Source organism: Salvelinus namaycush, chromosome 3, assembly GCF_016432855.1.
Source record: "Salvelinus namaycush isolate Seneca chromosome 3, SaNama_1.0, whole genome shotgun sequence".
Lineage (NCBI taxonomy): Eukaryota > Metazoa > Chordata > Actinopteri > Salmoniformes > Salmonidae > Salvelinus > Salvelinus namaycush.
The window spans coordinates 83,866,933-83,893,671 of NC_052309.1; the positions used below are offsets into that span (position 1 = coordinate 83,866,933).

The 26,739-nt window shown below is 43.0% G+C and overlaps 1 protein-coding gene across 2 annotated transcripts; it reads left to right on the forward strand.

Moving 5' to 3' along the window:
- LOC120041296 (mitochondrial import inner membrane translocase subunit tim16-like) lies at nt 1-26,143 on the forward strand. Of its 2 annotated transcripts, XM_038986244.1 has the most exons (21): nt 1-110; nt 232-289; nt 431-576; nt 809-904; nt 1,582-1,689; nt 2,709-2,865; nt 3,808-3,983; nt 4,368-4,563; nt 6,393-6,535; nt 6,776-6,880; nt 6,978-7,063; nt 7,340-7,481; nt 7,803-7,892; nt 8,136-8,252; nt 8,480-8,615; nt 11,720-11,811; nt 16,119-16,208; nt 24,519-24,603; nt 24,804-24,940; nt 25,343-25,408; nt 25,968-26,143. In XM_038986244.1, exons 1-21 carry the CDS (start codon nt 63-65, stop codon nt 26,070-26,072), a joined length of 2,379 nt encoding a protein of 792 aa, XP_038842172.1. In that variant the 5' UTR covers nt 1-62; the 3' UTR covers nt 26,073-26,143. The 2 variants fall into 2 exon arrangements, with proteins under 2 accessions (XP_038842172.1, XP_038842165.1); XM_038986237.1 differs by lacking the exons at nt 1-110; nt 232-289; nt 431-576; ... (12 more) ...; nt 11,720-11,811; nt 16,119-16,208 and adding an exon at nt 23,007-23,155.
- Nucleotides 26,144-26,739: the final 596 nt, after the last annotated feature.

The window sequence follows — 26,739 nt, forward strand, 5'->3', positions numbered from 1 at the left end:
TCTCTCTCCTCCCTCTACTCCCTCTCCATCTTCCCCCCCTATTCTCCATTCTCAGGACCCTGATGCCTTTATTTGACCCTGACTCAGGCCTCCTCACAGTATCTGGGATGGTAAGATGTAGTTTGTTGTCTCCCTTAACAGATAGGATGAAGGCAGCTGGCCTCATGTCATCTTTTACTATTATCTTCCTCAGTAAATACACTCCTGTCTGCTTCGTTCTCTCTTCCATAGGGAGATAGTGTCATTGACTGCTTCGAGGTGTCTGCCACTGAACCATTCCTTTCCCAAGGTAAGGACAGATCATAAGTGGTTGTTCATTTTCCAATACTGTCCTCCTACCTCTCCCACTCCCTCTCTCACACACCCAGGTCTGTCCTCTACTCTCTCCTTCTTTCTCCCTCGTATTCTCTCCTCCTCTCTTTCTCTCCAGTGAGCCACTGTCTGACGGAGGCCCCAACGCGAGGCGTTGCCATGGTACCCAAGCTGGCATTGGACGTCCTGTCCTGTGAGGTCATGCGGGTCCTGCAGCTGACGGACAGCTTCATCGTGCCAATCAACTACCACGTGCCGCGCAAGGTCCAGTATCTCTCAGGCTACTGTAACGGCAGATCCATCTGTCATTTTGATGCCGTGGCAACAGTTGTTTCCCTGTACTTGTTTCTAAACTGATGAGGGGGGGGACTTGGCAATAGTGTCTTTGTCGTCACTGAGGAAAATAAAGTTATGCAATGAGCAACCATTCAACAGGCAGCAAGCCTTTATGTCTTCCATTTTAGAGTATGTCTGCTTTTGTGTGTCTCTAATTCAGTCAGGACAGGAGTTCCATGCAGACCTGTACCCAGACACCTTGGGCCGGACCGCAGCCATGTCAGCTGCGGAGTGGTGGAAAGGTGGCGAGAAACAGGTACCACCATCACTCTACACAATATAACTCTGATCTGTATTCTAACTTGGATGTACCACCATCACTATACACAATATAACTATAATCTGTATTCTAACTTGGATGTACCACCATCACTCTACACAATATAACTATAATCTGTATTCTAACTTGGATGTACCACCATCACTCTACACAATATAACTATAATCTGTATTCTAACTTGGATGTACCACCATCACTCTACACAATATAACTATAATCTGTATTCTAACTTGGATATACCACCATCACTATACACAATATAACTCTGATCTGTATTCTAACTTGGATGTACCACCATCACTCTACACAATATAACTATAATCTGTATTCTAACTTGGATGTACCACCATCACTCTACACAATATAACTATAATCTGTATTCTAACTTGGATGTACCACCACACTACACAATATAACTCTAATCTGTATTCTAACTTGGATGTACCACCACACTACACAATAGAACTATAATCTGTATTCTAACTTGGATGTACCACCACACTACACAATATAACTATAATCTGTATTCTAACTTGGATACAATTTACATACAGTACCAATAGAAGTGCTTGGTTTTTTGGCACGGTTTGTACTTCAGGACCAAGCAATAGCCTGCTGTTCTCTTAAACATCCAATCATGGGCGTATTCTCAGGTTGAGAAGGTCAGTGTCAACCCATCCAATCGTCAGAAGCCTAACAACGCTAAGCCAGCCAATCAGACGCCTGCTAAGAAAGAGCTGCCCAGTGGGAGGAGCAAAGAGGTGGGAGTCCAGCATCATCCGTTCTCCTCCTCTATGGGTCATTTTCATTTCTCTTTTGGCTCCCTCTGTTCTCTCATTCCCTCCGTTCTCTCCGTTCCCTCATTTCCTCCGTTCCCTCATTCCCTCCATTCCCTCCGTTCCCTAATTCCCTCCGTTCCCTCATTTCCTCCGTTCCCTCATTCCCTCCGTTCTCTCCGTTCCCTCATTCCCTCCATTCCCTCCGTTCCCTCCATTCCCTGATTCCCTCTGCTAGCAACTACCTTTTTATTGTATTTTTAATACAAATACAAATGGAATTTGGATTTTGTTTATTTTCTCTCAAATTGTTGCATCGGGCCACACACAGTATTGATTGAATATCTTGGATTAACCTGTGAGTATCTAAAGTCTGTAGATTAAAGTAGTCTGTAAACACTGAGTATCTAAAATCTGTAGATGAAAGTAGTCTGTATAACCTGTGAGTATCTAAAGTCTGTAGATTAAAGTAGTCTGTATACCTGTGAGTATCTAAAGTCTGTAGATTAAAGTAGTCTGTATACCTGTGAGTATCTAAAATCTGTAGATTAAAGTAGTCTGTAAACTGGTGAGTATCTTTGGATAAAGACATCTGGTTTAGTGACCATATTATTATTATTCCTTCTCTCTAGAAAGTATTTTATATTAATCAGACCATATACACTATATTGGATATATACACTGGGTGATTCGGCCCTGTTGCTGATTGGCTGAAAGCCGTGGTATATCAGACCATATACCACTGGTATGACAAAACATTTATTTTTACTGGTCTAATTACGTTGGTAACCAATTTATTATAGCAATAAGAAACCTCGGGGGTTTGTGATTTTTTTGCCAATATACCACGGCTAACGGCTGTATCCAGGCACTCCGCGTTGTGTTGTGCTGAAGAAAACGCCTTAGCAGTGGTATATTGGCCATATACCACACCCCCCCGGGCCTTATTGTTTAATTATATGATTGTATATTGTATATGTATTACTGTTGTTCTTCCTCTCCAGGAGGCTCCAGTGCGAGGCTGCTCCACCTCCAGCAGTCCCCTGAGCTCCACCAGCAGCAGTGCTGCCCCGTCCCGCTCCCCCTCCTCCACCTCTGGCCTCTCCTCAGGCTTCCTCCCCAGCCCCAGCCAGAGTGCCAAAGCCATCAGCAGCATGTTGGGTAAGGCTGTTTGGGAAACAGTAGCAGTGCTCCATCTCACACACACAAACACACATATACGTGAATACACACACACATACGCACACACACATCCTTACCCATCAGCAACATGTTGAGTAAGGCTGTTTTGGGAAACTGTAGTGGTACTACATTACCCACAATGCTCTGTGTTACATATCCGGTTATGGTATTAGGAAGTATGTTATGTAAGATTTGACAGTGTCAGTCTCAATGCTAGGTAAGGCTTTCTCTCTCACCTCATTTCCTAACCTTGTCATTATCTTATTATAATGTCATGCTGACTGTTGGTTTGAGCTGTATTTACAACTGAACTGTGAGAGATATAGAGAGTTGGTGGTTTGGACTAATCTGAACCTGTCTGACGATCCAATCCTACACACTGCTAGCATATCAAGACAGCACAAACAGATCTGGGACCAGGCACACTGCCAGTATCCTCTGTCTGATGTAGCCTGTTACCATTCTAAATGTGCTGTAACCAACTTGTTTGTTAACCATACAAGAGTTTGGGACTAGGTTACTAATAATGTACCTGGGTTGTGTTCATTGGGCACTGTGTAACAAAATGTTTTGCAACAGAAAACTAAAACAAACATTTCTTATTGGACCAGGTACATCATTGTAAATAATTTCTTCAGGTTGGTGCCTAATGAACAAAACCCAGGTTACAAATAATGTAGCTAAGGTCTAAAATCACCCTGCTCGCCGCCTCTAACCTCCCTCCCTCCCTCTCCTTCCCCTCCCTCTCTCTCCTCCCCCCCCCCCCCTCCCTCCCTCCCTCTCCTTCCCCTCCCTCTCCTCCCCCTCCCCCCCCTCCCTTTCCCTCCCCCCTCCCTTTCCCTCCCTCTCCTCCCCCTCCCTTTCCCTCCCTCTCCTCCCCCTCCCTCTCTCTCCCTCTCTCTCCCTCTCCTCCTCCCCCAGGTCCCAGCAGTAAGTTCCGTCACCTGCAGGGTGCGGTGCTCCACAGAGACACCCACTTCACCAACCTGAAGGGGCTCAACCTCACCACGCCCGGGGAGTGTGATGGCTTCTGTGCCAACCGCCATCGCGTGGCCGTGCCCCTCGCCACCGCCGGGGGTCAGATCGCCATCTTTGAGGTACTTCCACACTTAGAAAATGGAAGATAATGTGTCTTTATCCGAAATATTGTGGTATTCTTTTAGTTATTTTTATTTGTCCTTATATTTATCTTTTTTAAGTGAGCCCTGGCCAAGAAAGCAGAATTCTGCTAAAGTGGGGGTGTTTTATGGCTGTGTCATCTTATTAGTTGGAGGGGAGTAGACAGCGCCTCAACTAACATGAAATAATATGCAGCCGCTACAGAATTACATATACAGTACAATGTCATCAAATAATAAGAATGAATAGTATAAATAGTCATTTAGGATTTCTGCGGGTGCCACCATATTAGACCAAAGATGTGGCTTTATTGGTTCACACATTAAAGAAAGAGGGATGTATCTCACTGCCCCCCTCCTCAGTTGTCTCAGGCTGGGAAGCTAGCGGACACGGGCCTGCCCACCATCCAGAACTCTGTCAACGTGGCTGACTTCTCCTGGGACCCCTTCAACAGTCACAGGCTGGTGGTGGCGGGCGACGATGCTAAGATCCGTGTGTGGCAGGTGCCCGAGGGGGGTCTGACAGAGACCCTGACTGAGCCAGAGACCATCCTGCAGGGTAAGACACACTCCACAGGGGCCTGGAGCCCAATTTAAGTTCAATTAAAGTAGAATTGAATTGAATGAAGTTAGACTCAGAGCTGGGGCGTTTGGGGTCCAATGTGAAATATCTGAACATGTAGATGTGTGAGTGAATGTAGCCACATATGTATCAGTACTCTCTCCTTCATTCAATGAGTGACAGAAATGAAAGGAACAGGATACCGGTATGCAATTTGCTACAGTGCGTCTTATTATCCTTATATATAGCCTTATACTGTCTTATTATCCTTATATATAGCCTTATACCGTCTTATTATCCTTATATATAGCCGTATACTGTCTTATTATCCTTATATATAGCCTTATACTGTCTTATTATCCTTATATATAGCCTTATACTGTCTTATTATCCTTATATATAGCCTTATACTGTCTTATCCTTATATGTAGCCTTATACTGTCTTATTATCCTTATATATAGCCTTATACTGTCTTATTATCCTTATATATAGCCTTATACTGTCTTATCCTTATATGTAGCCTTATACTGTCTTATTATCCTTATATATAGCCTTATACTGTCTTATTATCCTTATATATAGCCTTATACTGTCTTATTATCCTTATATATAGCCTTATACTGTCTTAATATCCTTATATATAGCCTTATACTGTCTTATTATCCTTATATATAGCCTTATACTGTCTTATTATCCTTATATATAGCCTTATACTGTCTTATTATCCTTATATATAGCCTTATACTGTCTTATTATCCTTATATATAGCCTTATACTGTCTTATTATCCTTATATATAGCCTTATACTGTCTTATTATCCTTATATATAGCCTTATACTGTCTTATTATCCTTATATATAGCCTTATACCGTCTTATTATCCTTATATATAGCCGTATACTGTCTTATTATCCTTATATATAGCCTTATACTGTCTTATTATCCTTATATATAGCCTTATACTGTGTTATTATCCTTATATATAGCCTTATACTGTCTTAATATCCTTATATATAGCCTTATACTGTCTTATTATCCTTATATATAGCCTTATACTGTCTTATTATCCTTATATATAGCCTTATACTGTCTTATTATCCTTATATATAGCCTTATACTGTCTTATTATCCTTATATGTAGCCTTATACTGTCTTATTATCCTTATATGTAGCCTTATACTGTCTTATTATCCTTATATATAGCCTTATACTGTCTTATTATCCTTATATATAGCCTTATACTGTCTTATTATCCTTATATATAGCCTTATACTGTCTTAATATCCTTATATATAGCCTTATACTGTCTTATTATCCTTATATATAGCCTTATACTGTCTTATTATCCTTATATATAGCCTTATACTGTCTTAATATCCTTATATATAGCCTTATACTGTCTTAATATCCTTATATATAGCCTTATACTGTCTTATTGTCCTTATATATAGCCTTATACTGTCTTAATATCCTTATATATAGCCTTATACTGTCTTATTATCCTTATATATAGCCTTATACTGTCTTAATATCCTTATATATAGCCTTATACTGTCTTAATATCCTTATATATAGCCTTATACTGTCTTATTGTCCTTATATATAGCCTTATACTGTCTTAATATCCTTATATATAGCCTTATACTGTCTTATTATCCTTATATATAGCCTTATACTGTCTTAATATCCTTATATATAGCCTTATACTGTCTTATTATCCTTATATATAGCCTTATACTGTGTGACTGAATCTATCAATAGAAATAAATCATATCTGATTGATTGATAGAATGTGAGTGAGTGACAGGGGTTTTGACCAATCACAGGCCACACTGAGAAGATCTACTCAGTCAAGTTCCACCCCCTGGCGTCGGGCCTGCTGGCATCCTCCTCCTACGACCAGACGGTGCGCCTGTGGAACCTGGAGTCTGGGGACGAGGTCAAAGCGCTCCGGGGACACCAGGATCAGGTGACGGGGGAGGAGGGAAAGGAGCGGGACATAAGGAATGTGGCATTGGCAGGGGGTGGAACCACTGGTTTTGTTAGAGAATAGGGGCGTGGTAGAATTTATCTGGGATAATAATTGATGGATGGATATTGATTGATTGATCCTACCTACAGTATGTACAAGGAATGTGCATTTTGCTTCATTTCAACTTTTCACTCGTTCCTTTCTCTGCTCCCTCTCTCCTGCCTGGTGTGCATATAGATATTTGGGATGGCGTGGAGTCCGGATGGTAAACACCTGGCCACGGTGTGTAAGGATGGGAAATTGCGCATCTACGACCCTCGCAAGTCTGTAGACCCAGTACAGGTGTGTGTACAGGAGACTTGAGGAGTTTTTAACCTTTTTTTGTGGAAACAGAGTATTTCCATATATCTCTCATTCTCCTCTCTCTCTCTCTCTGCAGGAGGGTGCAGGTCCTGAGGGCCACAGAGGGGCTCGTGTGGTGTGGGTGTGTGACGGCAAATACCTGATGGTGTCAGGATTCGACAGGTGAATATTTCTCTGTATTTCTGTTTGGTAGTTGAGGTTCAATTTGTGCTTAACAATCCATTTACCTTCATTTAATTCATTCAGTTCATCGTTTGTGTATGACCATTCAGACAGTCTGATATGTAGTTCACCTATAATCTTGGTTCACACAAAAAACTGCACCAATTGCTTTATGGTCCTAAGAGGAAAAGAAGCCCGCTGACCCGAGACCTCATCGATGATGTCAACACAGTTCACCTCACCTTTGACCCCCGATGTGTTTTCCCCCTTCTGCAGTCGCAGTGAGAGAACCCTGTACCTGCACTCCGCTGAGTCCCTGTCCTCCGGGGCCATCGCCAGCGCCCCCACCGATGTCTCGCCCTCCACCCTCATTCCCTTCTACGACCCCGACACCAGCGTCGTCATCCTCACCGGAAAGGTAAACGACAACAATCAAACAAATAAACAGAGCATTTCTTTTGGATAGAAGAAAATAGAACCCATATTGACTTGATGTTGAAAGTCTGTTACAGACTCTTGTGCTTCATGATAATAATGTCTGCCTAGCCTGGTTCCCGATCTGTTTGTGCTGTCTTGCCAACTCCTATGTCTAGTAGACAACAAAAAACTATCTGGGACCGGGCTAATGTCGACCATTGGTGGTGGTGGATTGGTAGATCCATACTGACTCCCCATACCCAGACTTTGACACGAGTAAACCTATACAGCCATTGTTGTTGTTGTTGTCTACATTTCCCAGGGTGACACGCGAGTGTACATCTTTGAGATAGTGCCAGAAGCTCCCTATTTCCTGGAATGTGCCAGCTTCAACTCCTCAGAGCCCCACAAGGTATAGACTTTATGTTAACAGCATTTACATCCCTGCTTTTCCCTCTTTCTTTCTCATTTCCTATATCCCTCTCCTTCTTATTACATGTTTTGAAGTCAATAGATAAAAACATTTCCCTGAATTTGTGACTTGTATAAAATGTCTGTGAATTGACTGACTAATTGACGATCTGTCAACTAATTACGCTGGCACCTGTAGACCTGTAGAATCTCTCTGCATGAACTTCCTGTTTTCTGTGTTTAGGGCTTGGCCTTCCTGCCGAAGACTGAGTGTGTGGTGCAAGAGGTAGAGGTGGCCAGGGGTCTGAGGCTCAGTAAGACCTCCATAGAGCCAGTGGCCTTTAGAGTCCCCCGCGTCAGAGTGAGTTATGGCTGAACGCTGCCATCTAGTGTATATATGGGGGAAATAGGAAAAACCTGCAGTTATTTGATGACTTTTCAGACCAGGGCCTCAAAGGACTACCAGTAAAAAGGGTTTGGTATGTGAACCCCTGTTTGTACTTAGTCTATGGAGTTTGAGCTGTTTGAGTTCTGAACTAATCCTGTCGTGTCTCGTCTCCCTCCTTCCGTCTCTCCGTCCGTCCACAGAAAGAGTTCTTTCAGGATGATGTGTACCCAGACACAGCAGTGTGGTGGGAGTCCTCTCTGACTGCCTCAGCCTGGCTGGCTGGTTCTGATGGGAAGCACCACTCCATCAGCCTCAAGCCCAAAGACATGACCCCAGGTAGGGGCTAACCTCAGCTCTGCTCCGCCCAGGCACATATAGTTCAAACAGTAGACTGAAGTCAACAGCATTACTGTTAGATAGACCTGTTGAATGTCAGATGAGAAGCCGAGCAGATACAGTTTATAAGGGGCAACCTATCCACTCTTTCATGGGCCAAGTCCTGGGTTTGACAAGATTATCTGCCTTGTGCTTTGACATGATGGTGACACTAGCTAAATCTATTCTGACAGCCAATCGTCAATCAACTCAATGTGAGGCAGAGATCTTCTATAACGTAGAATTACCGATACAAGCTTTGAGCAGAGTCTTGTGGATCTGTGTACCTGGAATGACACACATGTATAGTGGCAAGAAAAAGTATGTGAACCCTTTGCAATTACCTGCATTTCTGCATAAATTGGTCATCAAATTTGATCTAGATCTTTAAACATAGTGTGCTTAAACTAATAACACACACATTATTGTATTGTTCTTGTCTATATTGAATACATCATTTAAACATTCACAGTGTAGGTTGGAAAAAGTATGTGAACCCCTAGGCTAATGACTTTTCTAAAAGCAAATTGGAGTCAGGAGTCAGCTAACCTGGAGTCCAATCAATGAGATGAGATTGCCCTATAAAAAACACTCACAAAATGTGAGTTTGCTATTCACAGGAAGCATTGCCTGATGTTAACCATGCCTCAAACAAAAGAGATCTCAGAAGACCTAAGATGAAGAATTGTTGACTTGCATAAAACTGGAAAGGGTTACAAAAGTATCTCTAAAAGCCTTGATGTCCATTAGTCCACGGTAAGACAACTTGTCTATAAATGGAGAAATTCATCACTGTTGCTACTCTCCCTAGGAGTGGCCGACCTGCAAAGATGACTGCAAGAGCACAGCGCAGAATGCTCAATGAGGTTAAGAAGAATCCTAGAGTGTCAGCTAAAGACTTAAAGAAATCTCTGGAACATGCTAACATCTCTGTTGACAAGTCTACGATACGTTAAACACTAAACAAGAATGGTATTCATGGGAGGACACCACGGAAGAAGCCACTGCTGTCCAAAAAAAAACATTTCTGCACGTCTGAAGTTTTCAAAAGAGCATATGGATGTTCCACAGCGCTTCTGGCAAAATATTTTGTGGACAGATGAACTACAGTTGAGTTGTTTGGAAGGAAAGAACAGACAACACTAAGTGTGGAGGAAAAAAGGCACAGCACACCAACATCAAAACCTCATCCCAACTGTAAAGTTTGGTGGAGGGAGCATCATGGTTTGGGGTTGCTTTGCTGCCTCAGGGCCTGGACAGCTTGCTATCATCGATGGAAAAATGAATTCCCAAGAATTCAAGACATTTTGCAGGAGAATGTTAGGCTATCTGTCTGCCAATTGAAGCTCAACAGAAGTTGGGTGATGCAACAGGACAACGACCCAAAACACAGAAGTAAATCAACAGCAGAATGGCTCCAACAGAAGAAAATACACCTTCTGGAGTGGCCCAGTCAGAGTCCTGACCTCAACCCAATTTGAGATGCTGTGGCATGACTTCGAGAGCAGTTCACACCAGACATCCCAAGAATATTGCTGAACTGAAACAGTTTTGTAAAGAGGAATGGTCCATAATTCCTCCTGACCGTTGTGCATGTCTGATCCACAACTACAGAAAACATTTGGTTGAGGTTATTGCTGCCAAAGGAGGGTCAACCAGCTATTAAATCCAAGGGTTCACATACTTTTTCCACCCTGCACTGTGAATGTTTACATGGTGTGTTCAATAAAGACATGAAAACGTATAATTGTTTGTGTGTTATTAGTTTAAGCAGACTGTGCTTGTCTATTGTTCTGACCTAGATGAAGATCAGACAAAATGTTAAGACCTATTTATGTAGAAATCCAGGTATATCCAAAGGGTTCACATACTTTTTCTTGCCACTGTATGTTTTATTGGTACAGGAAGTGTTCTTTTAATGGAACATCAGCATCAGCCAATCAAATGAACGGGAATAGAAAGGAGGGTGTAGTGATTGTAAATTAAATTATCCATCCAAATTAACAACATCTGAAGTGAGGGCTTGACTGTTGAAATTAGCAATCAAATAAAGGTTATTTAAAATGTAATGAAAAGGACATTGGACAAGTTAAGAGCTATTAGCATGTGTGAAGACCCATGTTCTTCCAGGCCTGACTGATTGAGACCAATCAAGTCAGAGAAGACTTGCGCAGTGTCTCTGCATGTGGCCTGTTGTGGTCTAGTGGTTAGGTTAGTGCTGCTGCCGTTGAACATACAGTATACACACAGTGGTCCACTGGCATTCTAACACAACCCTGTATATACACAGTGGCCCACTGGCATTCTAACACAACCCTGTATATACACAGTGGCCCACTGCCATTCTAACACAACCCTGTATATACACAGTGGCCCACTGCCATTCTAACACAACCCTGTATATACACAGTGGCCCACTGGCATTCTAACACAACCCTGTATATACACAGTGGCCCACTGCCATTCTAACACAACCCTGTATATACACAGTGGCCCACTGCCATTCTAACACAACCCTGTATATACACAGTGGCCCACTGCCATTCTAACACAACCCTGTATATACACAGTGGCCCACTGCCATTCTAACACAACCCTGTATATACACAGTGGCCCACTGCCATTCTAACACAACCCTGTATATACACAGTGGCCCACTGCCATTCTAACACAACCCTGTATATACACAGTGGCCCACTGCCATTCTAACACAACCCTGTATATACACAGTGGCCCACTGCCATTCTAACACAACCCTGTATATACACAGTGGCCCACTGCCATTCTAACACAACCCTGTATATACACAGTGGTCCACTGCCATTCTAACACAACCCTGTATATACACAGTGGTCCACTGCCATTCTAACACAACCCTGTATATACACAGTGGCCCACTGCCATTCTAACACAACCCTGTATATACACAGTGGCCCACTGCCATTCTAACACAACCCTGTATATACACAGTGGCCCACTGCCATTCTAACACAACCCCTCCCAACTCTCTGGTCTCACTGTCACTGTTTCTGTCTGTCCATCTGTCTGTCTGTCTGTCCTTTCAGTGAGTGAGGCGCCCAAGGAGGTCCAAGTGAGAAAATACCTTCCATCCTCTCACTACCTGGAGGAGAAGACTGACGAGCAGAAGAAAGATGAGGTGTGTGTGTGTGTGTGTTTGTTTGTTTGTTTGTTGCTACTATCTGAATTAGTGATGCACTGATATGACATTTTTGGCCTATACCGATATCTGATATTTTCCTTGCCAAAAAAAACGATACTGATATGAAAAAACTTAGCGGCCTTTTAAGTTAAATAGTTAATTAACACCCACACATAGACGCAGACCCTCATGGAGTCTGTTTCTGACCGTTTGAGCAGACACATGCACATTTGTGGCCTGCTGGAGGTCATTTTGCAGGGCTCTGGCAGTGCTCCTCCTGCTCAAAGGCGGAGGTAGCGGTCCTGCTGCTGGGTTGTTGCCCTCCTACGGCCTCCTCCACGTCTCCTGATGTACTGGCCTGTCTCCTGGTAGCGCCTCCATGCTCTGGACACTACGCTGACAGACGCAGCAAACCTTCTTGCCACAGCTCGCATTGATGTGCCATCCTGGATGAGCTGCACTACCTGAGCCACTTGTGTGGGTTGTAGACTCCGTCTCATGCTACCACTAGAGTGAAAGCACCGCCAGCATTCAAAAGTGACCAAAACATCGGCCAGGAAGCATAGGAACTGAGAAGTGGTCTGTGGTCACCACCTGCAGAATCACTCCTTTATTTGGGTTGTCTTGCTAATTGCCTATAATTTCCACCTTTTGTCTATTCCATTTGCACAACAGCATGTGAAATTTATTGTCAATCAGTGTTGCTTCCTAAGTGGACAGTTTGATTTCACAGAAGTGTGATTGACTTGGAGTTACATTGTGTTGTTTAAGTGTTCCCTTTATTTTTTTGAGCAGTGTAGATACTTTTGTACCCGTTTCCTCCAGCATCTTCACAAGGTCCTTTGCTGTTGTTCTGGGATTGATTTGCACTTTTCACACCAAAGTACGTTCATCTCTAGGAGACAGAAAGCGTCTCCTTCCTGAGCGGTATGACGGCTGCGTGGTCCCATGGTGTTTATACTTGCGTACTATTGTTTGTACAGATGAACGTGGTACCTTCAGGCATTTGAGAAGAAAAAGAAACGCACACCTATTTAGGCGAGGTGCTGGCTAGCGGAGTAGAAAACTTGAAAACAAATGCCTGAAGGTTTGAAAATAAAGGAGAGCCACACACTCTAGGAGCTCAGATGCAAAAATATTTAATTTACCAACGTTTCGACAGGCAAGCTGTCTTCATCAGGGTACAATCGCAGACACTGCGGGATGACTCGTTTATATATAGTGTCAAGACACACAGGTGTCTGTAATCATGGCCAAGAGTGGCCTAATATCATTGGTTAATTTCTCAAATATTAAAGTGGCATAGAAAGAGCAACATACAATAAATACAAATGGATAACATACGATCATAGACTCACTTAAGACCACACAAGCCTACAAACAACCACAATGGCAAAGTCACAACAATCACAAGAATGGCTTCAGATCAAAGTCCACGTTGAGACCGAAGGGAGCAAGGGTCTTTATAGGCTTGTTGTTTGTAGGCTGTTGTTTGTTGTTTGTAGGCTTGTGTGGTCTTAAGTGAGTCTATGATCGTATGTTATCCATTTGTATTTATTGTATGTTGCTCTTTCTATGCCATTTTAATATTTGAGAAATTAACCAATGATATTAGGCCACTCTTGGCCATGATTACAGACACCTGTGTGTCTTGACACTATATATAAACGAGTCATCCCGCAGTGTCTGCGATTGTACCCTGATGAAGACAGCTTGCCTGTCGAAACGTTGGTAAATTAAATATTTTTGCATCTGAGCTCCTAGAGTGTGCGGCTCTCCTTTATTTTCAAACCTTCAAGCGTTTGGAAATTGCTCCCAAGGATGAACCAGACTTGTGGAGGTCTACAATTTTTTTTCTGAGGTCTTGGCTGATTTCTTTTGATTTCCATTGATGTCAAGCAAAGAGGCACTGAGTTTGAAGGTAGGCCTTGAAATACATCCACAGGAAAACCTCCATTTGACTCAAATTATGTCAATTAGCCTATCAGAAGCTTCTAAAGCCATGGCATAATTTTCTGGAATTTTCCAAGCTGTTTAAAGGCACAGTCAACTTAGCGAATATAAACGTTTGACCCACTGGAATTGTGATACAGTGAATTATAAGTGAAATCATCTGTCTGTAAACAATTGTTGGAAAAATTACTTGTGTCATGCACAAAGTAGATGTCCTAACCGACTTGCCAAAACTATAGTTTGTTAACAAGAAATTTGTGGAGTGGTTGAAAAACGAGTTTTATTGAATCCAACCTAAGTGTTTGTAAACTTCCGACTTCAACTGTAGGTATGCACGTCAGCATATCACCGATATATCGTGCATCCCTAATCTGAATGTGTACAAGCATCTTATCTTAGTGAGGATTTCTCTTTGAGTGCAGCTAGCTACCCAGAAGCTTGGTGACTGTTTTGTCATGTTTTGTCACGGTAATAGTGTGGATAGTTATTAGTAGTGATGGGAAAATCTATATCTATATCATGTATGAATGTGAAGTGTAGACAGCTGCTTGCAGATTTTCTATTGGGCTAGAAGTAAATATTCTGGTAGCAGATAGACCTACCTAACCAGTTTGAATACAATGGGAAGCCAGTTGATGGACCATCAGCAGCCAGTTAACTATGCTGTTGAGAGCCCGTGAGAGGGTTTTGTGCCTGCAAGACTTATGAATGTTCATTACCTAATAGTGTAGGTTAACAACAAGGATAAACCGATATCTCAATATCTCTTGCTCATATTGATATCATGTTAAGTGAGGGATATGGGTACTCACCACTAGTCAGTAGTAGTACTATAGTGTGTTACCATCTGTCTTGGTACTCACCACTAGTCAGTAGTAGTACTATAGTGTGTTAACCATCTGTCTTGGTACTCACCACTAGTTAGTAGTGGGACTATAGTGTTTTAACCATCTGTCTTGGTACTCACCACTAGTCAGTAGTGGGACTATAGTGTTTTAACCATCTGTCTTGGTACTCACCACTAGTCAGTAGTGGGACTATAGTGTTTTAACCATCTGTCTTGGTACTCACCACTAGTCAGCAGTGGGACTATAGTGTGTTACCATCTGTCTTGGTACTCACCACTAGTCAGTAGTGGGACTATAGTGTGTTACCATCTGTCTTGGTACTCACCACTAGTCAGTAGTGGGACTATAGTGTGTTACCATCTGTCTTGGTACTCACCACTAGTCAGTAGTGGGACTATAGTGTTTTAACCATCTGTCTTGGTACTCACCACTAGTCAGTAGTGGGACTATAGTGTTTTAACCATCTGTCTTGGTACTCACCACTAGTCAGTAGTGGGACTATAGTGTGTTACCATCTGTCTTGGTACTCACCACTAGTTAGTAGTGGGACTATAGTGTGTTACCATCTGTCTTGGTACTCACCACTAGTCAGTAGTGGGACTATAGTGTGTTACCATCTGTCTTGGTACTCACCACTAGTCAGTAGTGGGACTATAGTGTGTTACCATCTGTCTTGGTACTCACCACTAGTCAGTAGTGGGACTATAGTGTGTTACCATCTGTCTTGGTACTCACCACTAGTCAGTAGTGGGACTATAGTGTGTTACCATCTGTCTTGGTACTCACCACTAGTCAGTAGTGGGACTATAGTGTGTTACCATCTGTCTTGGTACTCACCACTAGTCAGTAGTGGGACTATAGTGTGTTACCATCTGTCTTGGTACTCACCACTAGTCAGTAGTGGGACTATAGTGTTTTAACCATCTGTCTTGGTACTCACCACTAGTCAGTAGTGGGACTATAGTGTGTTACCATCTGTCTTGGTACTCACCACTAGTTAGTAGTGGGACTATAGTGTGTTACCATCTGTCTTGGTACTCACCACTAGTCAGTAGTGGGACTATAGTGTGTTACCATCTGTCTTGGTACTCACCACTAGTCAGTAGTGGGACTATAGTGTGTTACCATCTGTCTTGGTACTCACCACTAGTCAGTAGTGGGACTATAGTGTGTTACCATCTGTCTTGGTACTCACCACTAGTCAGTAGTGGGACTATAGTGTGTTACCATCTGTCTTGGTACTCACCACTAGTCAGTAGTGGGACTATAGTGTGTTACCATCTGTCTTGGTACTCACCACTAGTCAGTAGTGGAACTATAGTGTTTTAACCATCTGTCTTGGTACTCACCACTAGTCAGTAGTGGAACTATAGTGTTTTAACCATCTGTCTTGGTACTCACCACTAGTCAGTAGTGGGACTATAGTGTGTTACCATCTGTCTTGGTACTCACCACTAGTCAGTAGTGGGACTATAGTGTGTTAACCATCTGTCTGTACTACAGCTGTTGAGTGCCATGATAGGCAAGCTGGGGAACATGGACGACAACCCTCTACCACAGGAGTCCTTCCAGGGAGTAGAAGATGATGAGTGGGTGAGTGACACAAACACAAATGTACACACACACATACACACACACACACACACACACACACACACACACACACACACACACACACACACACACACACACTTACCCATGCTCTTGTGTCTTTCAGGGTGACTAGTGTGTGTTGCCTTGCGGACCAGTCAGGGTCCAGCAGTAGCCAAGGGCCTGTTGGACTGAAACGTGTCATTCCTGTGTGCCACTGATGCGTCCTATGTCAAAAGAACATCTCTCAAACACATAACATTAACCTGCCATTAGGGTTGCAAAATTCTGTCAACAAAATGTTTCGGTTTTCCAGAAATACCAATTGTAGAATTCCTGGATTTCCTGCTTATTTTCCTGGGAATTTTAGGGAAAGTTACCAGACTTTTGCAGCCCTACCTCCCATATCCTCGTAACATCCTCTAATACTCTGAGTAAGTAGATGTTGCCTCTAACCATTGACTGAATCAGGATCAGATATGTTTTCCTCCCCATAATGTTTAAAGGTAGGACTGGGGGTTGGGAATCTGATCCTAGGTCTGTGGTTAAAGGCAACCTCACCCAAATTTGACCTTTGACTTGCAGCTGCCTTGTACTGTAAATAGCTAACATTCCTACTAGGCTAGATAGTTAAATGACTCCCAACACTCCCTTACAACCCAGCCGTTACCGCCACACTGGATGGACACCTGTGTGTCTGTCACCACTCCTAACCTTACACCTGTGTGTCTGTCACCACTCCTAACCTTACACCTGTGTGTCTGTCACCACGCCTAACCTTACACCTGTGTGTCTGTCACCACTCCTAACCTTACACCTGTGTGTCTGTCACCACTCCTAACCTTACACCCGTGTCATAATAATAATGACTAGACCACTGCTTGCTTTTTTATGGGCCAATATGAACCATACTCCATAATCTTCTAAACACAGTAACTATGAAAACTCAAACGCATGCTCTTGAATACAGTATCTATGGTCTTCCAGATTTACCACCTCCTATGCATCACTATATATTGACACACACACACACACACACACACACACACACACACACACACACACACACACACACACACACACACACACACACACACACACACAAAGAGAAAGACTCACACTCATGAGTCATGGTGAGTACCATCTGCACCTCCAGCTCCTGTAGTCCATGGATGTTAGATGGTCAGTGGTATCCCCATACGGTCTCAACAAGCACACAGTAAAAAGCACAGACAGGGTACAACAGGGTAAATAGCCTTCAGGTTAAAGCATGGCTTTGATTTCTATTGATAGGAATAGAATATTATTTTGTTGTTTAGGTAGCTTCATTCTCTGGCCAGTGATATAGAACTACTAACAGTCCAGTACCACTCCAGGGTCGTGTTCATTAGTCACCAAACGGACAAAAACAACCTCAAACAGGGAGGGATTACCTGGATTTTCGTTTTCTGTTGTAAAGCATTTCAAAACGTTTTCCGTTTCGTGCCCTAATGAACGTGACCCAGGTGCATATCTTAGTTCAGCCAGCAGATCTTGGGAGATAGTTCATAGCATTGGGGCTGCGCTCTGTTTTGGGGGACTCTTAAAATGTGTGTGACGTTCTTACATGTGGGTGTCATGTATTGAAAAGCCAAAACACCCCCTGTGGGAGTTGAACAGGAGTGTGTCTGTGGATCTCTGAGGTTGTAATACAAGTAGTAAAGTAGTATGTATCTGTACCTTTCTTTCTAGATTGATAGACTGTATAACTGGAATTCCTGTACCTCATGTCAAGACTTCATCTTAAGACTGTTATTGAAGTATTTCTCACTAAAGGAGCTCATTCTTTTATTATACTGTAGTAAACAATCATTTTGTTACTTTTTCTTAATAACTTACAGTATTATTACTATATAATGCAATCACAGCAGCCATGATCAAGACTAGTACAGCACAAGGCAATACTTTTAATAGGCTAATCCATGTCTGATCGAACCAATCATATTGTTTACAATGACAGAAAGACTGGAACCAACCAAGCATTCTTGAATAGTAGTCAGACTCCAGTCCAATTCTGATCATTTTTTAATTGGTCTTTAAACCAATCAGATAAGAGCTTTTTGCCAGTACTTGGGCAAAATATCAGAATTGGGCTGCCTGTGTAAACACAGCCGTTGTGTAGTACTTGAAAAGTGAACAGACACCAATGCATTGACTGTAGGGCCTAGGTATTGTTGGTGTCAGTTGACTGTAGGGCCTAGGTATTGTTGGTGTCAGTTGACTGTAGGGCCTAGGTATTGTTGGTGTCAGTTGACTGTAGGGCCTAGGTATTGTTGGTGTCAGTTGACTGTAGGGCCTAGGTATTGTTGGTGTCAGTTGACTGTAGGGCCTAGGTATTGTTGGTGTCAGTTGACTGTAGGGCCTAGGTATTGTTGGTGTCAGTTGACTGTAGGGCCTAGGTATTGTTGGTGTCAGTTGACTGTAGGGCCTAGGTATTGTTGGTGTCAGTTGACTGTAGGGCCTAGGTATTGTTGGTGTCAGTTGACTGTAGGGCCTAGGTATTGTTGGTGTCAGTTGACTGTAGGGCCTAGGTATTGTTGGTGTCAGTTGACTGTAGGGCCTAGGTATTGTTGGTGTCAGTTGACTGTAGGGCCTAGGTATTGTTGGTGTCAGTTGACTGTAGGGCCTAGGTATTGATGGTGTCAGTTGACTGTGTGTTTGTCATGTGTTTTGTGCCTGCAATCTCTCAAATGTCTTACATTGTTCTTTGGGAAATTAACAAAAAGAAAGATCTCTTTTATACTTTGAATAATGCATTATTTCTCTGTCCATCTTATGAATAACGGTTTTGTGGGAATGTTCATGTTGCCTTGCAATAAACAACTGTTTGAACCTTGTACACATGCCATTTCTTTGTCTTTCAATTTGTTGCTTAAAACAAAAGTATGTTTAAAGGGGAAAATGTTTGTTAATCTCAAAGAAAAAGGGGTAAACTAGTAAATCTACTTATGTCATGATGTTGCCAGGAGACTCCGACCCGACCTGTAGTGGTGCTTCCACTGGCACAGGTGAAAGCTGTCCGTAACACGTCCACAACAATCAGCTTTCCAAACGTTACTCTTTTGGGGTGAAGTTCCATTTATTGCGCATATAAATGGCTCCAAAACACATATTCCTATAGAAATAGGAATATGCACTCTATAAGCTGTATCTGTGATACGGTAATAACTGTATGTGCTCCCCTCTCACCTGTGCTAACCCTTCCTGGTCACCTATGCTAACCCTTCCTGGTCACCTGTGCTAACCCTTCCTGGTCACCTGTGCTAACCCTTCCTGGTTACATATGCTAACCCTTCCTGGTCACCTGTGCTAACACTTCCTGGTTACCTATGCTAACCCTTCCTGGTCACCTGTGCTAACCCTTCCTGGTCACCTGTGCTAACCCTTCCTGGTTACATATGCTAACCCTTCCTGGTCACCTGTGCTAACACTTCCTGGTTACCTATGCTAACCCTTCCTGGTCACCTGTGCTAACCCTTCCTGGTCACCTGTGCTAACCCTTCCTGGTTACATATGCTAACCCTTCCTGGTCACCTGTGCTAACACTTCCTGGTTACATATGCTAACCCTTCCTGGTCACCTATGCTAACCCTTCCTGGTCACCTGTGCTAACCCTTCCTGGTCACCTGTGCTAACCCTTCCTGGTCACCTGTGCTAACCCTTCCTGGTCACCTGTGATAACCCTTCCTGGTTACCTGTGCTACCTATATACACACATGACCAGTGACCCATGACCCCAACATATAGTGCCCTCTAGAGTACAAAACAGTAAAAATTACCCTTGACAGACAACATATACACAACTCATAAACAGGCCAAAATGGCTCCTACACTACCGTTACGCTTGTTTACACTGAGCTGCACTGGGGTTGGACAGCATGACTGTGTAGATCAAGACACCGCAGGGCCAGCGTGAGATATGGCTTGGAAAAAGTACCTCAATCCAGGATTGAGAAATGTGTTGTACTCCGAATTGTCCCAACTGTTACACCGGGAAGATTGAACGACTGCTAGTTTTCCCGAATAGCTGCCCTTTTCGTCTTCATGCTAATGGCACTAGAACTTGTGTTGAACAACACAGGATAGTCAGCAAATCAGGCTGTGTTCGGACTACGTCGTCCCTTGTGGGGAATGGCTTAGTATGTCAAACTTTCCCCGAACTATGGATGCTCATTTGAAGTACAGTAATTAATTGGTAATCATGTCATTGTTGTCAAGGGTGCATTAACAAAGGCAATAAACAGCCACACACAAGAACATTGTTGTCGTTGAATTATTTTTTTCGAGCTCCAAAAACATAACTGGTGGACACTGTCTTTCTAGGAACAAAAACATAACTGGTGGACACTGTCTTTCTAGGGACAAAAACATAACTGGTGGACACTGTCTTTCTAGGGACAAAAACATAACTGGTGCACACTGTCTTTCTAGGGACAAAAACATAACTGGTGGACACTGTCTTTCTAGGGACAAAAACATAACTGGTGCACACTGTCTTTCTAGGGACAAAAACATAACTGGTGGACACTGTCTTTCTAGGGACAAAAACATAACTGGTGGACACTGTCTTTCTAGGGACAAAAACATAACTGGTGCACACTGTCTTTCTAGGGACAAAAACATAACTGGTGGACACTGTCTTTCTAGGGACAAAAACATAACTGGTGCACACTGTCTTTCTAGGGACAAAAACATAACTGGTGGACACTGTCTTTCTAGGGACAAAAACATAACTGGTGCACACTGTCTTTCTAGGGACAAAAACATAACTGGTGAACACTGTCTTTCTAGGGACAAAAACATAACTGGTGGACACTGTCTTTCTAGGGACAAAAACATAACTGGTGGACACTGTCTTTCTAGGAACAAAAACATAACTGGTGGACACTGTCTTTCTAGGGACAAAAACATAACTGGTGGACACTGTCTTTCTAGGGACAAAAACATAACTGGTGGACACTGTCTTTCTAGGGACAAAAACATAACTGGTGGACACTGTCTTTCTAGGGACAAAAACATAACTGGTGCACACTGTCTTTCTAGGGACAAAAACATAACTGGTGGACACTGTCTTTCTAGGGACAAAAACATAACTGGTGCACACTGTCTTTCTAGGGACAAAAACATAACTGGTGGACACTGTCTTTCTAGGGACAAAAACATAACTGGTGCACACTGTCTTTCTAGGGACAAAAACATAACTGGTGGACACTGTCTTTCTAGGGACAAAAACATAACTGGTGCACACTGTCTTTCTAGGGACAAAAACATAACTGGTGGACACTGTCTTTCTAGGGACAAAAACATAACTGGTGCACACTGTCTTTCTAGGGACAAAAACATAACTGGTGGACACTGTCTTTCTAGGGACAAAAACATAACTGGTGCACACTGTCTTTCTAGGGACAAAAACATAACTGGTGGACACTGTCTTTCTAGGGACAAAAACATAACTGGTGAACACTGTCTTTCTTGGGACAAAAACATAACTGGTGGACACTGTCTTTCTAGGGACAAAAGCAGTACATACAATAGCAAATGAATTCACAATGACAAATTCATAACATTGCTATAGAGTACAGTATGAAGACCAGAATGAGTCCTGTTTTGGCAGTAAGCAGGTCCCCTGTACCTGCGCCCATGAGGGGAGTAGTTTAAGTCAAGGTGCATGGGCTGAGCTTTGCTGAGGGCCCTGGCCTCTATTCATTCAAAATGATTCAGTGGCATTAGCATTCCCTCCCACTAGTTCCAGAGTACCATCTAATGTAAGCTAATATAGCAAATATTAATCCTATTGTCTTGACGCAGACAAGAGAAAAACACTTAAGTATATGCCTAATTCATGAAAATCATGTACAAAGCAATAACAGATGTCCCACTGGTGGTTAGTACCATTTTAGAATATAATGTCAACAGTAATACTGTTTCCAACTCAAGCCACAATAGGGGTATCTGGAGAAAGATAATAGAAGCAATTATTTCACTTGAATGAAAACAATGGGAAAGGAACAATAAAGTGAATGAAATTACATTTACCTATTGCCAAACAGGACTGATGAATGACTGCATGGCACGCCTGGCGTTAGGTAGGTTGGTGGCATGTTACGGTGGACTGCAGCCACTGTGATTAGTGACACACTTATTGTTTAACTCAGAAGCTAATGGTTTAAATCAAACATCTCCTTAGAGGATACGAGGTACTTTTTGAAACAAAGTAACATAGTAATAATCTCTTGCACATGAGACAATAAAACATCTCCTTGGAGGATACGTGGTACGGTGTATTTAAATAGGAAACCTCAACTAAAATCACTTTAGGGCACTCAGCAAAGCTCACCTCCGGCTCCTTGACTTAACCTACTCCCCTCGCGGCGCAGGTACTGTACAGGGGACCTGCTTACTGCAAAAACAGGCAATGTTATGAATTTGTCACTGACTTTTTCAGCCCGCACTGAGCCTGATTGGCTGACTATCCATTGTTGTTCAAAGCACGTTCTACGTCGCATGAGGATTAAAAGGGCAGCTTTACGGAAAAATTTGCAGTCGTTCAATCTTTCCGCTGCAACAATGGGACAATTCGTAGTACAACGTATTTCTCATCCCTGGATTGAGGTCATGCTGTCCGACCCTAGTGCAGCTAGCTGTAAGCAAACGAGTCTGATCTGCTGGCAGGACATGATGATGAAGACTGTGCAATGAAAATTGGTGCAATTTAAACAGCCATCCACTAGAGAGCAGTATTTCGGTTTGTGGATCTTCATCAAACTCAAATATCTTTGTTCCGAGTTTGACCCTTGAACTTTGAACCAATTGCGACCTTCATGGGGGTACATGTGAAAACGCCGTGCTCCTTCACCGGCTTTTTGTGTACTGTGCTATAAATAATCGGATAAACCCGGGTATAAGCAATGGTGAGATATTTTTGTATTTTGAAACGCTATAAATTGCTGTGTCATGATTATGGAAGCTGTGAAGGAGAAACGCTGCTTGCTTCTCTTGCCAATTTTGGCTGTCTAATTTAGCTTATGCAACCGTAATGTATCCTTGATATGTCTTCTACCTTTGTAGCTAACGTTAGGAAGCTGGCTCATATTGTTGCTTTAATAAGCGAGCTAACTACACGGAATACATATAAACGCAACATGTAAAGTGTTGGTCCCATGTTTCATGAGCTGAAATAAAAGATCCCAGAAATGTTCCATATGCACAAAAAACGTATTTCTCAATGTTGTGCGCAAATGTTTTACTACCCTGTCAGTGAGCATGTCTCCTTTGCCAAGATAATCCATCCACCTGACCAGTGTTGCATGCATATCAAGAAGCTGATTAAACAGCATGTTCAATATACAGGTGCACCTTGTGCTGGGGACAATAAATGGCCACTCTAAAATGTACAGTTTTGTCACAACGCAATGCCACAGATGTCCGAAGGTTTAAGGGAACATGCATTTGGCATGCTGACTGCAGGAATGTCCGCCAGAGAATTGCGTGTTAATTTCACTACCATAAGCCACCTCCAACGTCATTTTAGAGAATTTGGCAGCACAACCAGCCTCACAACCGCAGACCACGTGTGTGGCGTTATGTGGGCAAGCGGTTTGCTGATGTCATCGTTGTGAATAGAGTGCCCCATGGTGTAGGTGGGGTTATGGTATGGCCAGACATAAGCTACGGACAACGAATACTATTGCATTTTATTGATGGCAATTTAAATGTACCAAGATATCGTGACAAAATCCTGAGGCACATTGTCGTGTCTTTCACCTCATGTTTTAGCATGACAATGCACGGCCCCATGTCGCAAGGATCTGGAAGCGGAAACTGTGCCAGTTCTTCCATGGCCTGCATACTCACCAAAAGTGTCACCCGTTGAGCATGTTTGGGATGCTCTGGATCGACGTGTACGACAGCGTGTTCCAGTTCCAGCCAATACTGTGCATACTGCAGTCACTGTGCATACTGCAGTCACTGCGCATACTGCAGTCACTGCGCATGCATCAAACCTGCTCTACCTTTGCCCGCTCTGTCTGATCTGAAACACTTTCCTAACAGTATGACTATGGCTGGTTCACAATGTTGACTGTCAACACAATGTTGCTTGAAACATTGTCAGGTCTAATGTGAGCTGAGGGGGAGAAGGGGGTTTTGTTTGCATTGCGGTTGCCATTCATTCATCATGAGCTGTAATCTGTCACAAGACTAGGCCTTCTTGAGCCAAACCAGACTGTTGCATTCTGTTGACATAAAGTGTAACAATCTCTTGTCTTTGTGTAGGCGAAATATCTTGCACAGATCATTGTCATGGGGGCGCAGGTAGTAGGACGGGCGTTTGCACGTGCATTGCGGCAAGAATATGCAGGTATGTTCCTCACTCAACAATGCTTTTGTATGATATTTCAATGTAAAAGGGACTGTGAAAACGTCTCATTTAGGGCAATTAAGTCTGTCTCTCTACCTGTCTCTCTTTCTCTCTGTTGAGAGAGAGAAACAAACTCTGTTGCATAAATGTTCCTTACCTGAGATGGTGACAAACCCTGTCTCTTCTGTCTCTGTCTGCAGCCAGTCAAGCTGCAGCGGAGGCCAGGGGGCGTGCCGGCCAGCAGTCAGCAGCAGCCTCTAGTCTCACTGGGATGACCTTACAGGAGGCCCAGCAGATCCTCAATATGGCCACGCTCACCCCTGAGGAGCTCCAGAAGGTACACACACTTTAAAGTACATTGAAGACAACACCCAGAGAACACTGTCCCTGCCCTGCCTCTGCCCTGTCCCTGCTCTATGAACTTCACAACACACAGATGATTGGATGGGTATAAACAATGTACCGGTACCTCCATCTTGTCCCCTAACAGGCTAGGAGGAGATGTTGCATGTTGTTAATCCCAATCCAGTCATATTTACACAAGTGTCTATGGGATAGGGTGCGGGCTAGGGGGTTTTCTGGACAGAGCCACACTCACAAATTTAGAAGACAGGAAGTTCCTTCATGTGGCCTACATACAAGACAGACAAGTGTGTGTATAAGGTTGTAAATGTATTTCCATATTAGGCCATTGGTGGGGCCAACCTGTTCATGACTGACCTGTGTACTTTGTCAACAGAACTATGAACATCTTTTTAAAGTCAACGACAAGGCAGTGGGCGGCTCCTTCTATCTACAGTCCAAGGTGAGGTTCCTTGTTTCATTTCCAGTATCGAGCCATCTCTGTGCGAGCCAGTGCTTACTAGTGCCAGAGAGGCTTGAAACCATGTGATTCAACAAGCAATTGCTTCCTTGTAACTATGACGACTCAGACCACCTCCTTGAGGTATTCATAGGGCGTAATGGCAAGTTGAGTCTCTTGGGTTTCATACCTCTTTGGTGCTTGTACAGAGTCTTGCACAGAGCCGTCCTGATGATAATTTAAATTAGGCTTGTGATAGCGCACATTCTTAGATCTGTAGTCGCTATCATGATCATGCCTTATATTAGGACACCACATGCCAGATCCAGTGGTAGCCTAAATGAATTTTTACAATGTCAATGTGTCATTATGAAAACAGAACAGTAGACAAATATGATTTACCATGTATTGAGGTGCACTGCTAAGGATTTTGATCAGTTAATTGTGTGTGTGTGTGTGTGTGTGTGTGTGTGTGTGTGTGTGTGTGTGTGTGTGTGTGTGTGTGTGTGTGTGTGTGTGTGTGTGTGTGTGTGTCCATGTCCGTCCCTCTGTGTATTTGAAGGTGGTGAGAGCGAAGGAGCGTCTAGATGAGGAGCTCTCTATTCAGACACAGGACAGTCAACCCAAACCACCACCAGAGCAGAAGCAACAGACTCCAGAAACATGAAGCGCCCCCCTCCCTACCCCACCCACTGTAAATTATACCCTCAATAAAAGCCTTATCCTTTTCTCAACCCATGTCTCTGTGTGTATGGCTCTGTACGAGGGGTCGTGTTCATTATGCACCAAACGGAAGAAACCGGACTGAATCGGGGAGGTTCTTTACCTGGAATTGGCCAATAAGAAACACTCATTTTAATTTCCGCATTGTGCTCTAATGAACCCAACCTGTGAATTAGACCTGGGTCATAAACATTAGTATTTCAAATTGCAACAAATGCTCATTCAGGTTGTCACATCTACATCACAATGCTGCCACTGTGTGGTTGGTTACAGTAGTGTAGGCCTCCATAATGGAATAATGTAGCAGGTTTTGTTACTGGGAGTAGAGATCCATCCTGTGTAACCAAAAAACGGTTACCTCCAAATATAATGCAAAATAAACTAGTGTTATGTAATACAATAATTATAATACATTGTTATGTTAGCAACTGTTGCTACATGGGTTGAGAGAGACAAGTAGGGGTAGCCATTAGCCACTTCAGACTTTTGAGATGCACCCCAAAAATACCCAGCCATTGATTCATTCAGGAAGCTTGTTAACATTTAGGTACCCGTATTAGGAGGTTGGCTGATATGTGTTTCTGTGATGCTCCAATCACATTCCAGTAGAG